The sequence below is a fragment of the Pinus tabuliformis genome, chromosome 6 (genome assembly GCF_031772625.1).
Source record: "Pinus tabuliformis cultivar Carrire ecotype Pingquan chromosome 6, CPIR1, whole genome shotgun sequence".
NCBI lineage: Eukaryota > Viridiplantae > Streptophyta > Pinopsida > Pinales > Pinaceae > Pinus > Pinus tabuliformis.
In genome coordinates this window covers 1,498,579,535-1,498,593,225 of record NC_142292.1, presented here as the reverse complement: position 1 = coordinate 1,498,593,225, position 13,691 = coordinate 1,498,579,535, and the positions used below count along the sequence as shown (strand labels likewise).

At 37.5% G+C, this 13,691-nt stretch overlaps 1 protein-coding gene across 1 annotated transcript; it reads left to right on the top strand.

Moving 5' to 3' along the window:
* The first annotated feature begins 2,444 nt into the window (after positions 1 to 2,444).
* LOC149264342 (uncharacterized) lies at positions 2,445 to 3,491 on the top strand. The gene has a single exon (XM_089398328.1). It carries the CDS (start codon positions 2,445 to 2,447, stop codon positions 3,489 to 3,491), a length of 1,047 nt encoding a protein of 348 aa, XP_089254454.1.
* The last annotated feature ends 10,200 nt before the right edge of the window (positions 3,492 to 13,691 follow it).

The window sequence follows — 13,691 nt, the reverse complement described above, 5'->3', positions numbered from 1 at the left end:
TTAGTGGGAAGGCATGATCCAAAATGGATTTTGGATAAACTTCTAAGTCTAAGTGTTCCTCACAGAGGAAAATGAAAGTCCAAGGATGCTCCTGGAAATAGCCCCATTACATAGATCATCTCATTATGAATCTATTGCAACTTGAATGGGCTAAAACGGACTTCGGAGGCAGAAGTTATCACAAAAAGAAGCTGCCCTTTATCCTTTGAAAAAGAGGCAAAATCTTCAAAAAAATGGCAAAAACCCTTATAAGGCAAATCGCATCATAATGGTCCAAGAGGCGGACTTAAGCAGAGGATGAAGAGAGCCCCCCGATCACCGATCTCTGATATATAGGGTCGGAGATAGGCCTGTATTCAATGGTGGGACCCCGGGCCAATGCGACATGCAAACGCCGATATCGGTGTCGGCAATCAGCGTAATCAATGGGCAGAACCCCTGGGCAGTTTGAAATGTGATATGCGATCATGATGTGCAATCTCAGTCGTCGAATCGGGAAAGGAACGAATGGACTGGATTAAATCGGCAGTCAGGAGATTGGCGATCCTCGACACAAAGGGTCGATGCGATAGCGATATGCGATGCGATTTGGATCGTCTGATCGGGGATCAGATCAACGATCCAGATTAAATCGGCGATCAACGATTGGCGATCCCCGATAGGAGGGTTGATGTGATACGATCTCAGCCATCCGATCCAGGATCAGATCAACGGTCCAGATTAAATCGGTGATCGGCGATCCTCGATGCTGATAAAAAGGCGGACCCGATAAGAATTATAGACCCGATTCATAAATTTTGAAATCCAAGAATTCAGATTTTTTGTGTATTTCCCGTGTATTGGTGTTTTTGGCCAATACGCCATGCGATAGTGATTTGCGATAAAATGGCGGACCCAATGGAGTTTTAGGGCGGATTCGATAATATTTCAGGTCCAATAAATGGCAGTTTGGCAGATTTTGCAGCATTTCTATGTATTTCTCTGTGTAAACAGAGAAATACTATTTTTGGGATTTCAACACGCCGATGGTCCCTTCCATTGCAAAACAGGTAGCCACCATACTTGGAGACGTTTAACAATGATTGTTTAACGCTCAGAGGGGATTTGAGCGGACAGAGGTCGGGAGCCAGAGAGCCTGAAAGGGAAAACGAACAGACAAGTGTCGATTGGCTTAAAAACCATGAATGTCAGAGACAGAAGGGGGTTGTTGCTGAAACAGAGAATAAACAAGTAGCGCAGAGAGCTGAAAGAGCAAAAAATCCTGAGAGCACGATTGACATGCAACAAAGCTGTAAAAAAGTCGCTAGAAGGTTGTCGGCGATCGGTTGGAGTTCAAGCGAATCACATAGGCACGCAGAGGCCGAGAGAGAGCTCAAAGAAGCCAGAACCACGAGTTAGAGCCACGAGCTAGAGCTAAGAGCCAGAGCCAGAGTGCAGAGCTAGAAAGCCTGAGAGCTTCAGAGCCAGGGATAAGATGGTGTCTGAGCCCATTGTATCTGTGTAAAACAGTGGAGTTAAGTGTGGAGCTTGTAAAAGGACTACTGCCATAATCCCAGAGAGCCCAGTCGAGTTGACTAGAGCTCAAGGAGACATAGCCCAAGAGTTTTGGGTGAACTCCAAATTAATATTGTTGTCCATGTGTTTGTTATTTGCTGCATTGTTTCACTATTGTATGTTATCAGTTTAAGCAATCGGTTTACAACACATAAACAATTTAAAAAACAAACATAAGAATATACCTATATTTTCAAGCACTTATTAATTCTGCAATTGGTTAATCATAAAGACTTGGGAACAATTAAGCTTTGAAAGTGGGAGAGGTTCTTGTAATCTCACAAGAATCCTTTTAGTGCCCCATTTTCAGATCATCAATTATTGTTTAACTTAACATATTATTGGATATAAAGATTTAAAAGACAACTCTAATATAAACAAAACACCTGTTGATTTTAGAGTGTTCAATTATTGTTTAACTTAACATATTATTGGATATAAAGATCTAAAACACAACTCTAATATAAACAAAACACTCTGTAGTTGGTTGTTTGATTCACTAATTTTTAATTTTGTCTATTGGATGAGAATAAAATAATATTGGATGAACAAATAATATTTAATGAACAAGATGAAAAAACAGTGAGTAAATCATTAATTTTGTGCATGGTAATTAATATCGGCACACAATATTGTTGGAAGAATCACCGCACCTCTATAGAATCGGTAATTTCCACCCTGGGGATCCTAGTTACTGGCTTGTAATGTTTACCAAGCACACCAAAAGGACACCGCTCACAACCAGATCTCAAATCAATACACCAGTATTTTTGACGTGGTTAAAACCCTCAAAGTGCAAGGAGGGAAACAGTCCACGGCCTGTCCCAACGTGGGTACTACAGGCAATTTATTAATCAAAGAATGAAAATTTACATAAGCTTCTCTCATGCATGGATTTTGCTCTGCCAGGCGTAAAGCCACCGCCTGCACTTCTAGATTATATAGAGCCGACGAAAACCATTTTCACAACCATTTCCAATGGTTTCAAAGTTGCATCTGAAGCCTCTTCGACGCTCACGAGAGGGGCTAGTTCTTTCTCTGCTGGTGGCGCTGGTAAAGGAATGCACTTTCGATTATATCTACGGGTTTTGAATGAATACCGACAAGTGCAAACATTTTCTGCTTTCAATAGTGTGTACAATGATAATGGCCTTTTTGGCATTCATGCAACTGCGCGGATTTCAACTTCAAGGGAACGACATGTAGAAGCATCATCTGAGACAAATATACAACCAGTGCCTTCACCCTTGTCACAGGTTCCAGCTCTTTCAAGTGACAAAACAAAAGAAAAGAGCTCTGTTCAGCGCAAGAGAACTGTTCAAGCAGTTCTAAAGAAAATAAAACAGAGCCCTAAGAAGGTGAATTTGGTGGCGGCTCTTGTTCGAGGAATGCGTGTGGAAAATGCTCTGTTGCAAATGCAAGTAACTGTGAAACGGGCTGCTAAGACTGTATATAAGGTTATACATTCAGCTCGTGCAAATGCTGTGCACTATCATGGTTTAGATGGTGATCGTCTCATTATTGATCAAGCCTTTGTTGGTAAAGGCCTCTTTCGCAAGACAATATCTTATCATGCTAAAGGCAGATCTGGTATCAGAGTACGACCCCAGTGTAGGCTTACTGTGATTGTTAGAGAGCTTGAACCGAAAGAAGAAGCTGAAATAGCAAAGCTTCGAGTGCGGAAATTTAAGAAGTTATCAAAACGTGAGCACCGTCTTGTTCCTCATAAGCTTGTTGAGACACAATGGCGGTGGCATCGTAAACCAAAGGATCAAGCTGCTTCAGGATCAAACAATGGCTTAGATTCCACAGATATTACTCAACTCTACATGTTTATAAGGCATCCACACCCAGGATCATACATTTTATTTTCAATCTTGATTTTGAGATGGTATCAGAGCTTGGACCCAGGTTCGATTCCCCCAAGTTGCGTTTGAGGGGGGGTGTTGGAAGAATCACCGCACCTCTATAGAATCGGTAATTTCCACCCTGGGGATCCTAGTTACTGGCTTGTAATGTTTACCAACACCTGCGGGTTTTGGTGTAACGGCAAGCCTCCACAAATATCACCTTTAATTTCATATCATAAAATAACCTAAAATATATAGGTTACTCTCGAATAATACCCATTAGGTTATACATCCATAAATTTAAACTAATTCAATGTTACATAATTTAATGCATAGAACATTAACTACTTTGTAGTTAAGTGTTTGTTATTAATATACAAACATTTATATGATGTTGTTCTCTCTATAAAATGTTTTTCTTCCCATTATAAGAAAATCATAATAAATATCTAAAATATGAAATTAAATTTCACTTAATTTATATATTTTTGATAATTATAATTAACATTTTTTAATCTTGAGGTTGTAGGCTATAATTTGCATATGGATTAGCTCAATGTTCCTCTACAATTCTATAGATATAATGTATCCCCAAACTTCACATTCATATATCATCACTTATTTAAATTTAATTTAATTCATTAATAATATAAAATAGAGAAAAATAGTCTAACAAGGAGTTCTTAATCAAAACTAATAAACATGTATTTGTGAAAAAAGTTTGTCTATATGATTTATAAGTCAAGCCAATAAAAGAAAAGGTAAAAAAATTTAAGCACCTATCATACATTATGAATTATTTTTCAAAACCTCCCATTTTGTTAAACAATTTTTTATATAAGATTTTAGTATTTTTATTTTACATTCTATATAAATTTAAAAATTGTGATTTGTTATTTTATTTTATGAATGAAAGTTTTAAGAAAACATTATAATTAGAGATAAAGGATGAAAGTCATGAGTTTAAATGTTTCTATGAAGTAATTTAATTTGAGAGAGTTGTGATATGAAGTCTTTATAACACATCTAGTTCGAGGTTCAAATCTCTCCTAAAAGCTTTGTGGATCATGTGTGAGGATGTCTAAGGGTTCATCTAGAGGTTTAGTGGTAGTAGTCGGAATCGACTCCACGTCATGTGAGTGCGAGTATGAGTTGGCGCACCTAGAAGTTTAGTGATAACGGTTAGAATCGACCCCATGTCATGCAAATATGAGTACAAGCTGATTCACATAGAAGTTTAATAGTATCAGTCAAAATCAACCCCATGGCACATGAGTGTGAATAAAAACCAGACCCATTTTCAAACACAATAAATTTAACACAAAAACAACTTTATATTATGTAGATTAAATATCAACCATTATACATCACTATCTTACTCTATTAATATGATTAAGTAGAAATTGAAAGAAAAAATTATACATTACTACTTTACTCTACTAATATGATTAAGTAGAGAGTGAAAGGGAAAATTAATAACACTATATGTAACATTATAAAAAACATCAAATTTGTAATGTGATTAGAAAATTTTGTAATAAAAGTTGTTAAGAAATGAGTGTAAAAGAATAAATAGATCATATTCCCAAAAAATGATGGAAAATGTGTACGAGCTAGGATACATGATGATGATGATGATAGCCAACATACATCCATCTTAACTTTACATCTACCAAGCATTTAGCGGGATCAAATCTCCAAGATCCAAATTTCATTTTGAGTATAAAACTTGAGGAAAAGTTTGCACATGGAGAGATTTGATTCTTCTATATCCTTGATAGATAAGGATTAATATGGATTTATGCTAGTTCTTAATAATACTATTCATATTTATATAAATTTCACATCTCTCTATATATGAAATTATTCTTATTTTTAGTTTTATTAAAACTTTAAAAATTAATCAACAACTCTGCAAAATTTGGACTGTAAACAAACCATAGTTGTTGAACATCTAGTTACTCCTCTATCACTCTTCATATGGAAAATGCTAATGGAAGGAGCATATCCTCTTCCTACAACAAGATTGTGGCCAACTATAAGAACATGAGGAAACCGTCTACTTCTATTCTAACTAACCCAATGCAAAACGATAATGGAAATCAACAAAAAACCTAGCAAACACCACCCTCATTAAGGATGCACACACCTAGAAGTTGTCTAGCAAAAGTAGCTATATACCCAAAATTTGAAGTCCATTCCAGCTGCATGGGGGACCATATTCAATATATGTGGGACCATGTCCTCATTGGGAAATTTCATAACATTTGGCCTTCAAGAAAAATTCTCACTCAATGGATGCAACTCAAATGGAAACCTATGGGGTAGATAAAGCTAGAGCTAGGTACAAAGAGTTTCTTCACTATCAAGGTTTCTGAGTCTTAAGGACCAAAAGTGAGTGTTTGAGAACAACTTGTATTTTTTCAATTCAGCAAGGTTATATCTTTGTTTTTAGATGGAATGTTTTGTGCTAGAAAAGGAGGACTTTACAACTGCCCTGGTATAGATTAGAATGAACTCATTACCATGGGAGTTTTGGGATGAGGAAACCTTGGCAAGAATTGGAAATGCCATCGAAAACTATGCCAAGTCTTCAAAAGATACTAAGTTGGCTAGGCATATCTCCTACGCCTACATTTACATTTATATGAAAGTTTCAAAGTTTCTTCTAGTGTCCATCGAGATCTATTATCAAGATGAGCTCTGGAATCAAAACCTCGATTATGAGCACATCCCATTATGGTGCCAAAGATGCCATGAATATGACCATCTTTACCATAATTTTCCTTTACTTGCTACTAATTCTAACTATGCTTCCCCTTCTTCTCATGACAAGGATGGTTTCACCAAAGTGGGGGGTAAACACTCAAATCCTAAGCCCTTGGCCTTGTAACCCTCCTCCTCCAAAGATGCCCCCCTCCAAAAACCTTTTTGAACCATGTATTCTTTAGACATTGCTAACCCTCCTCCAGTTGTGCCACCCCTAGAAGCTAGAATGTATGACTTTGCCCAACCCCCGCCCACCTCTGTCACTCATCCTGCATATTATTTCGATCGCCCATTCCCTCCACCTTCTAAATCCATATTCCAGATCCCTCTACTCAAAACTCCTGACATAACCGTTATCCCAATCAAAAAAATACAGCTCAATTCCCTCAATTTATCGAGCTTGGAAAAAACATGGAAAGGAAAAGACCATTTTCCCTCTCTAAACACCAAGTTAAAATTCTAGGTAGGGCGTATTTCAAATTACACAAGTTTGGCCTAAAATATGCTTTTGCTTATTCTAATTTTGAACTACTCGAATTCCAATCCTAGCCTCTGAAGGACTCGACCAAGCTGCATAGAGAGGAAAAGAAAAAGGGACATAAAATAAATCATCAACTTTTGGATGAATTAGCAGGTATGTTGGCGAATTCATGATGCATAAGGACAATACTAGATGTTTTCCCTATTTCCAACATACCCACGAAATCATGATATTCTCATGGAATATTAGGGGCCTCAATTGCAAAGGTAAACAAAGGCTCCTGAAAGAAAAATGGAAATTTGAAAACCCTGCAGTTATTATGATCTGGGAGACCAAATATCCTAGTGAGACCATCTCCAATATAATAATAAAATGGGGCAGAAACTAACGTGTGATTTATGGAAGAAAGTCTCTGCATTCCCAGAAAGATCAACTTATAAATATGTTCATCACTTTCTGCATCCTTATTGTCTAATTTCAGCTAATTGGATATGTGGAGACCTACTTCCTTTCCAATGCATATGGCCCAACTTTTTCAAGAGATAAGTTTGTTTTCCTCTAGTCAATCACGGGAATGTGCAAACTCCTCCCTTTTTCCCATCCTTGGTGATGACTTCAATCTAATCAAATCACTAGATGAGAAGCATGGAGGCATAAGGCACCTTGATGTGGAGTCTTCTCTCTTCTAGGATATAATGACAAACATGCACCTGGTAGATCGTGTAACCATCAATGGAACCTTCTCTTGGAATAACATATGGGGAGGGGTACAACAAGTGGCATCAAAATGAGATTTTTTTCTAGTCATAGAGTCTATAATGTCTTGGGAAATATTCTTAGAGGCGTCTATCCTCCTGAGCCATGGTTTACACCATTGGTTTATATGATTGAATATAGACATCCAATCTTTACCACACAATAGGAATTTTCATTTTGAAAAGTTATGGCTTCACCATCCTGATTTCCAAGAAAACATTAAGCAATGGTGGGGAGAATTGAAAAGCTTACAAGGATCTTCCATGTATAAACTCCAACAAAAATTGAAATACATCAAATGGAAGCTCAAAGGTTGGAAAAAAACCAAAATTTTTAATATTCTAGATGAAAAATGTAAAATGGAGCAAAAAAAGAAGACCATGCAACAAGAATCAATTTTGTATGGTGTGACTTGATGCTTTAATCATAGAAGAAAGCACTACCCTCACTAATCTTGATGAATGCAGGAAACAAAAAGAACTCTTATAAAATAAAAAATTAACAGTTTTCTAGAATAAAGAAGGGGAAATGAATACAACTTTCTTCCATAAATGTATGCTTCAACATGGGCATCACAATTGTATTTCCTCCATCAAAAACTCACTGAGGGATAAAGTATTCTATTTATAAGAGATTACCCAAGAGCTTATCTACTTTTATCAAAACATTTTAACTTATCTGTCCCAGAATAGGTTTGTGGCTCCATCATATCATCAAACATATACCTTGTCTGGTAACTACCAAGTAGAATGAGGCCATGCTCCATGAAATCACTCAAGAGGAGGTGGAAAGAACTTCTAAAGGGATTCCAGGAAATAAGGCCCCTGGCTCGAATGGCTTCACTATAGAGTTCTTTCAAGGTTGTTGGTCCATAGTGGGTCAAGAGGTATGGTAAGCGGTGGAAGAATCTAGGAGAACTCATTCCATCCTCAAAGCCTTGAGTTCCACCTTCCTTACATTGGTTCCAAATCAAGATAAAGTGGAGGATCCTAATGGATTCAAACTTGATGCTCTCTATAATTTCGTATACAATATCATTACTAAAATTATTTCCAAACACCTCAAAACCATCCTCCCAAGGATGGTATCATTAGAGCATACTGGCTTTGTGGAAGGATGACAAATCCTTGATGGCATCATGGTTCCTCACAAAGTCATCCACTCCCTGAAAATCTCCTGTAAAGATGGGATGTTGCTTAAGCTATACCTCTCAAAAGCTTTTGACAAGCTTAACTGGAAATACATGTTCCACATACTCAAAGCTTTTGTTTTCTCCCTAGGCTGGAAAAAATGGATTGGTAATATCTTATCTTCTACCTCCTTCTCCATATTTGTTAATATTTCTCCCTCCACTCCATTCAAATCCTCCCATGGCACTCATCAGGGCGACTGCCTCTCACCATTTCTTTTCATTTTAGTCATGGAAGGGTTGATCCAATCTCTTAAAGAATTTATCTCCATGAAATCACTCCAAGGCCTCTATATTTTTGGTGATGGTGTCCCCTTCACTCATTAACAATCCGTAGATGACACAATGGGAATGGGAATCCCTTCTGTCTTTGAATCCCAAGAGTTCCTTTAAATTTTAGAGGTGTTTTATTTCAGCTCATGCGCAAATGTTAACAAATCTAAATCTCATGTTTTTTTCTTCAACACTCCCTTGTGCAATGACATATATCCAACAACTTGGGCTTCCAAAAATGCAATATTTCCTTAAAATATCTTAGAGCTTAGTGGGCTGAAATAAAATTGAGATGGGGCCTATGGGAGGACCTCATATCCAAAATGAATAGCAATTTGGAAGGATGGGCCTTCTACTCTTTGAATATCGTTGGAAGACTAGTGCTTTTGAAAGTTGTGCTCCAAGCCCTCCCCATATACTTGTGTTCAACACTAATGGAACCATCCTCGATCCTTCAGGAACTCTAGTGAATTCAACAAAAATTCCTTTTGGGGGAGTCTAATTTGGAATGAAAATGGACCTTTCTAGCATTGGATAAGCTCTACAAACCAAAACTCAAAGGAGGACTCAATCTTTGCGACCCCACCACAATGGCGACAATCCTAGGTGTAAAAATTTGGTGAAAATGGATCTAGGGGGGGTTGACCTTTGGAAATGTATATGGAACTGTAAATACACTCCCCATACACCATAACAACTCCTGGTATTCTTACACACCATGGCATATGGATCATCTATATGGTCCCTAGCCAAGAAAGTTATGCACTTGATCTAGCAAAACTGCTTCTAGGAAATTAAGGATGGAAACATTGGTATGTTCTAGGAAGAGCCCTAGCAGTAATTCCCAAATATTTGTGATAACCAATAACTCAATAATATGAGGGAGCTAATGAAATCCTAGGGCTTAACTAAACTCATTCATTGTTGTCACATCACTGAGACCACCCCACAATGGCACAATTGGTTACCACCAACATCCTGGCATCCTAAACCAGTGGAAGAACAATGGAAACAATTCTTGGGAAATCTTCAGAAAATGTTGATTCCCATCTCAACTCATCTAAACATAATCCAATGGTTATACACAACAAAAGGAACCTTCATTATTCAGGAGGCTTAACATTTGACAGTAGGTCATCATGAACTACCAATAGAGGAGGCATGTCTTAAAATATGGAAATAACATGCCTAGCCAGAGTTATCCTTCTTTCTATGGTTGTTGTTTCAAAATAATACTCTAACATGGGACTAAATTATAAAACGGAGTTATCAAGGGCCATCTATATGCCCCTTGTGCCTGTTCTACTTGGAAAGTCTAACACATATCATTAACAACTACAATTTTACCTCTGATCTTTGGGCACCTTTTGAAGAAATTTTTTCCTACCCGGATTGAGATATTCTCAACATTCACAACACCATCGCTAATTGTTGAAACTATGCTTCCTATAACCTATTTCTCAAACACATCTGGATGCTCACCCTTGATTTTATACTTTCGACAATTTGGAAAGAGTGAAACTAAAGAATCTTCAAAGAATCATCCTTTCCTGTTGATTCTCTTTGGAGCTCCACTCTAGAAAACATTAAATAATCCATTCTTACTTCCCCCTAGTATTCCTATGTTTTGAAGGTCCAAGGACAAGAATCCTAGCTCCTTCACCACTGGCAACTTGTTCCCTCTACTTTTCTCAATTATACATTGTCCACACCCCATCACTTTGCATTCCAACTGTATGGTCCCCTCCACCCACTGCTTTCCTCAAACTCATTTTTGATGACAGATGGAAGGGGAATTTTGGGTCCAATTAGCTTTGGTGGTGTCACTAGAGACCACAAAGGTTGTCCACTCTTCATTTACTCAGGGTCCTTGGGTATTAATAGTAATAATGTATCGAAACTTACTGACCTAGTCACTAGGATGGAAATCACACATGCACTTGAATTCTCCAAACATTTTGTGGAAGGTGGCCCTCAAATTATCATTAACATCCTTCACAAGCTACAAAATGGAACCCTTGTTTATAATTTTTCCATAATTTGGTGTCTTGAAACACTCATCAGCAAGGCATAGACCCTTGTGGTCCACATTTAGGTTATTTTCCCATTCCATGTCTGGCGAACAAGAAACAAAGTAAAAAATATGTTAGCTACCCATGGATGTCTAGACTCTCTAGAAACACTTTCCTCCACCTAGAACCTCTTGCTAGAGTCTCCCCTCAAAGACACATATTGGAAATGTTGAAAATGGCAACAAGAAATGCTAAAAATAGCATTGCTATAAATAGCCGTTTAGGTACCAGTATTGGACATAGCGACAAGGAATGAAAAAATGGAAGTGCTAAAAATAGCATTGCTATAAATAGAATTTCAGGATGGATTCCTATTTTAGTTAGTCCCTAAACCAAAATAGAGAAGTAAAATTCGAATTGATCTTAGCAGCTATTTGTAAAATAATTAATTAATTCATCTTGAGTTAATTAGTTGGAGAAAATCAAACACGAAGTCTATGTGAAGACATGCAACAGTTTCTCCATTGATTGAGGAAGTTATCCCTTGATTAAAGGAGATCAGGATGAGTTTTACTTTGAGTTGTAATTAGTTAGCTCAGTTATCTGAGTTAAGTCCAGTTAGATTAGTTCCAACAGTTTGTGGAATTGATTGTGAGTTCAGTTAGTTAATGCTTGCATGCATGCAACTATTGCTCTCTAGATAACTCAATATTCTCTCATAAATAACTCATGCATGTCAGTTCAGCCAGAGACCCAGTTGAGATCAGAGGAAGGGACAGTGTACTATTAGTTGGACGATTTTTCCTATATTGGAAACTCATCCATATAGAAGGAATTATCTCCTTCAGGTTTGTGCAGTTATTTCAAAGGTCAGAGCAGTGTGTGAGGGATTATTACACACAGGTGGCAGCTTGAGTACCCAGGAAAAACTGCACAAGGAAATAGGAGGCTTGGAGGACTCAGGGAAGGCACATGTTGTGTCTATTCAATCTATGAGCAACATTGAGGGATGTACTGAGAGCTGGATAGCTTGAGAGCTAAATCTTTGTGCAATCCTGAGATATTTCCACTTGTATAATAATATAGATAGCGGGGTTTTTAGCTGAGGCTTTCCCCAGAGTATTCTTCTATGTTTCATGTGTGATTGAATCTTCTTCTCTGTTATATGTGTTTAGTTTGATCTTGCTCAAAATTGATTAAGATTCCGCAAGTTTGATTGTAGAAGTAGATTAAGTATTTTACTTTAGTATATTTCATTATCTGGTGATCTACATTAGGAAATTCTACAGGAAACTTATTAAGTAGGATACATATGTCCCACCAGATGGGGTGTCCTTATTGCAAAACGGGGGGGAAGGGGGGGGGGGAGATGCCACTTCCCCCTAGCCAAGTGATCAAGAGATGTGGCATCACACCCCCATAATGAGTCTTTATGACAACTGCATCTTTGAAATCTCACCTTAGGCGAGCTGGCCACAAGACCATTGATCTCAAGCCTGAGCATTTCCATTACATTAAATTTTTGTTGTCTTTCCATGCCTATCACATCTCTTCTTGTGTGGTGACTATTTTCATTTCAATTATACTCATTGATTCCTCTTTTGTGGTGTTACTCTCATTTAGAGTGATTGGGTATTCATTCCAACTGTCTACAAGATTCCTTTTGGCTCTTGTCAACATGATTTGGGGGCACAAGTTGACCAACTTTTGTGATCCTTGGCTAGGTCTTATCTTTCCAAATTTGGTCTTGTTCAAATGATTTATAAAATTTTTTCCTCCTCCCCTTAATTGGATTTTTAGAGACTCTTTCTAATTGGTTCCCTATTATATCAACACAACTTTGTTTTTCCCATTTCATAGAAAAACTAATGTGAATGCAGTGGCTCACTATACAAGTTTCTTTCACATGCCGATTGATAGTTCCTATGGTGATCCAACCTTAAAAATGAATGAAAAAAATACAGATATAACCATAAATACATAATTACGGTAGAAATAACACTTCATTTCATTAATATCAAAGAACTAAAATATGCTTACATACAATATGGAAATAAACTAGCTTGGGCGATGGTAGCTTATCTCTGAGAAGAGATGTGGTAGCTACATGCCTCTGAATTGTGTTACAATGAGGCCCAAAGGCATATTTATTATTGAGAAACAATAAAAAACCCTAAACATCCAAAAACCTAACCTAAGGAGATGAAACGTAAATAATGTTGGCCCCATTTGGGTAAATTGGTACATCAACTTCTTGGTGTCGTAACTTTGGCATACGATCTTTGTTTAGCTATCATAATACAGTGTTTCAAATATGTCGAAGAGGAGGCCAAAAACAAACCAACAAATTGGTTTGGGACTTTTCCAATCTCTCTATTTTCCATGAAAACTTCTTTTACTCCCTCAAAATGGCTCCAGAAGTTTAGGAACTGAAAAACTACCAAAAATAGTATGTTGTGCTACAATTATGAAAACTGAAAATAAACAACGATGGGGGTCCAAGTCGAATAGGCAGGTGGCCACCAATATGCACCTGGATCATTCCTCCACCCTTAGGAATCAATGGTCCCCATTGCATTGAGTGTCTCCATGAGATGTGGAAACTTCTGTTGAACTTAGTCCCTGGTGATCCACTCTCCTTGGTGCAAGAGTTAGCCAACTTTGACAACCCAATACAGTTGGATCTTTTGCTGACGAGTGTTCTTGATATGCGTGTCCATGAAATGATTAGTTGTGGCCTATTCCATGCAGTCTGGGTTTAACTTTGTTGGTGTGAGTTGTTCTGTAATGTCTGATGTGTCCAATAA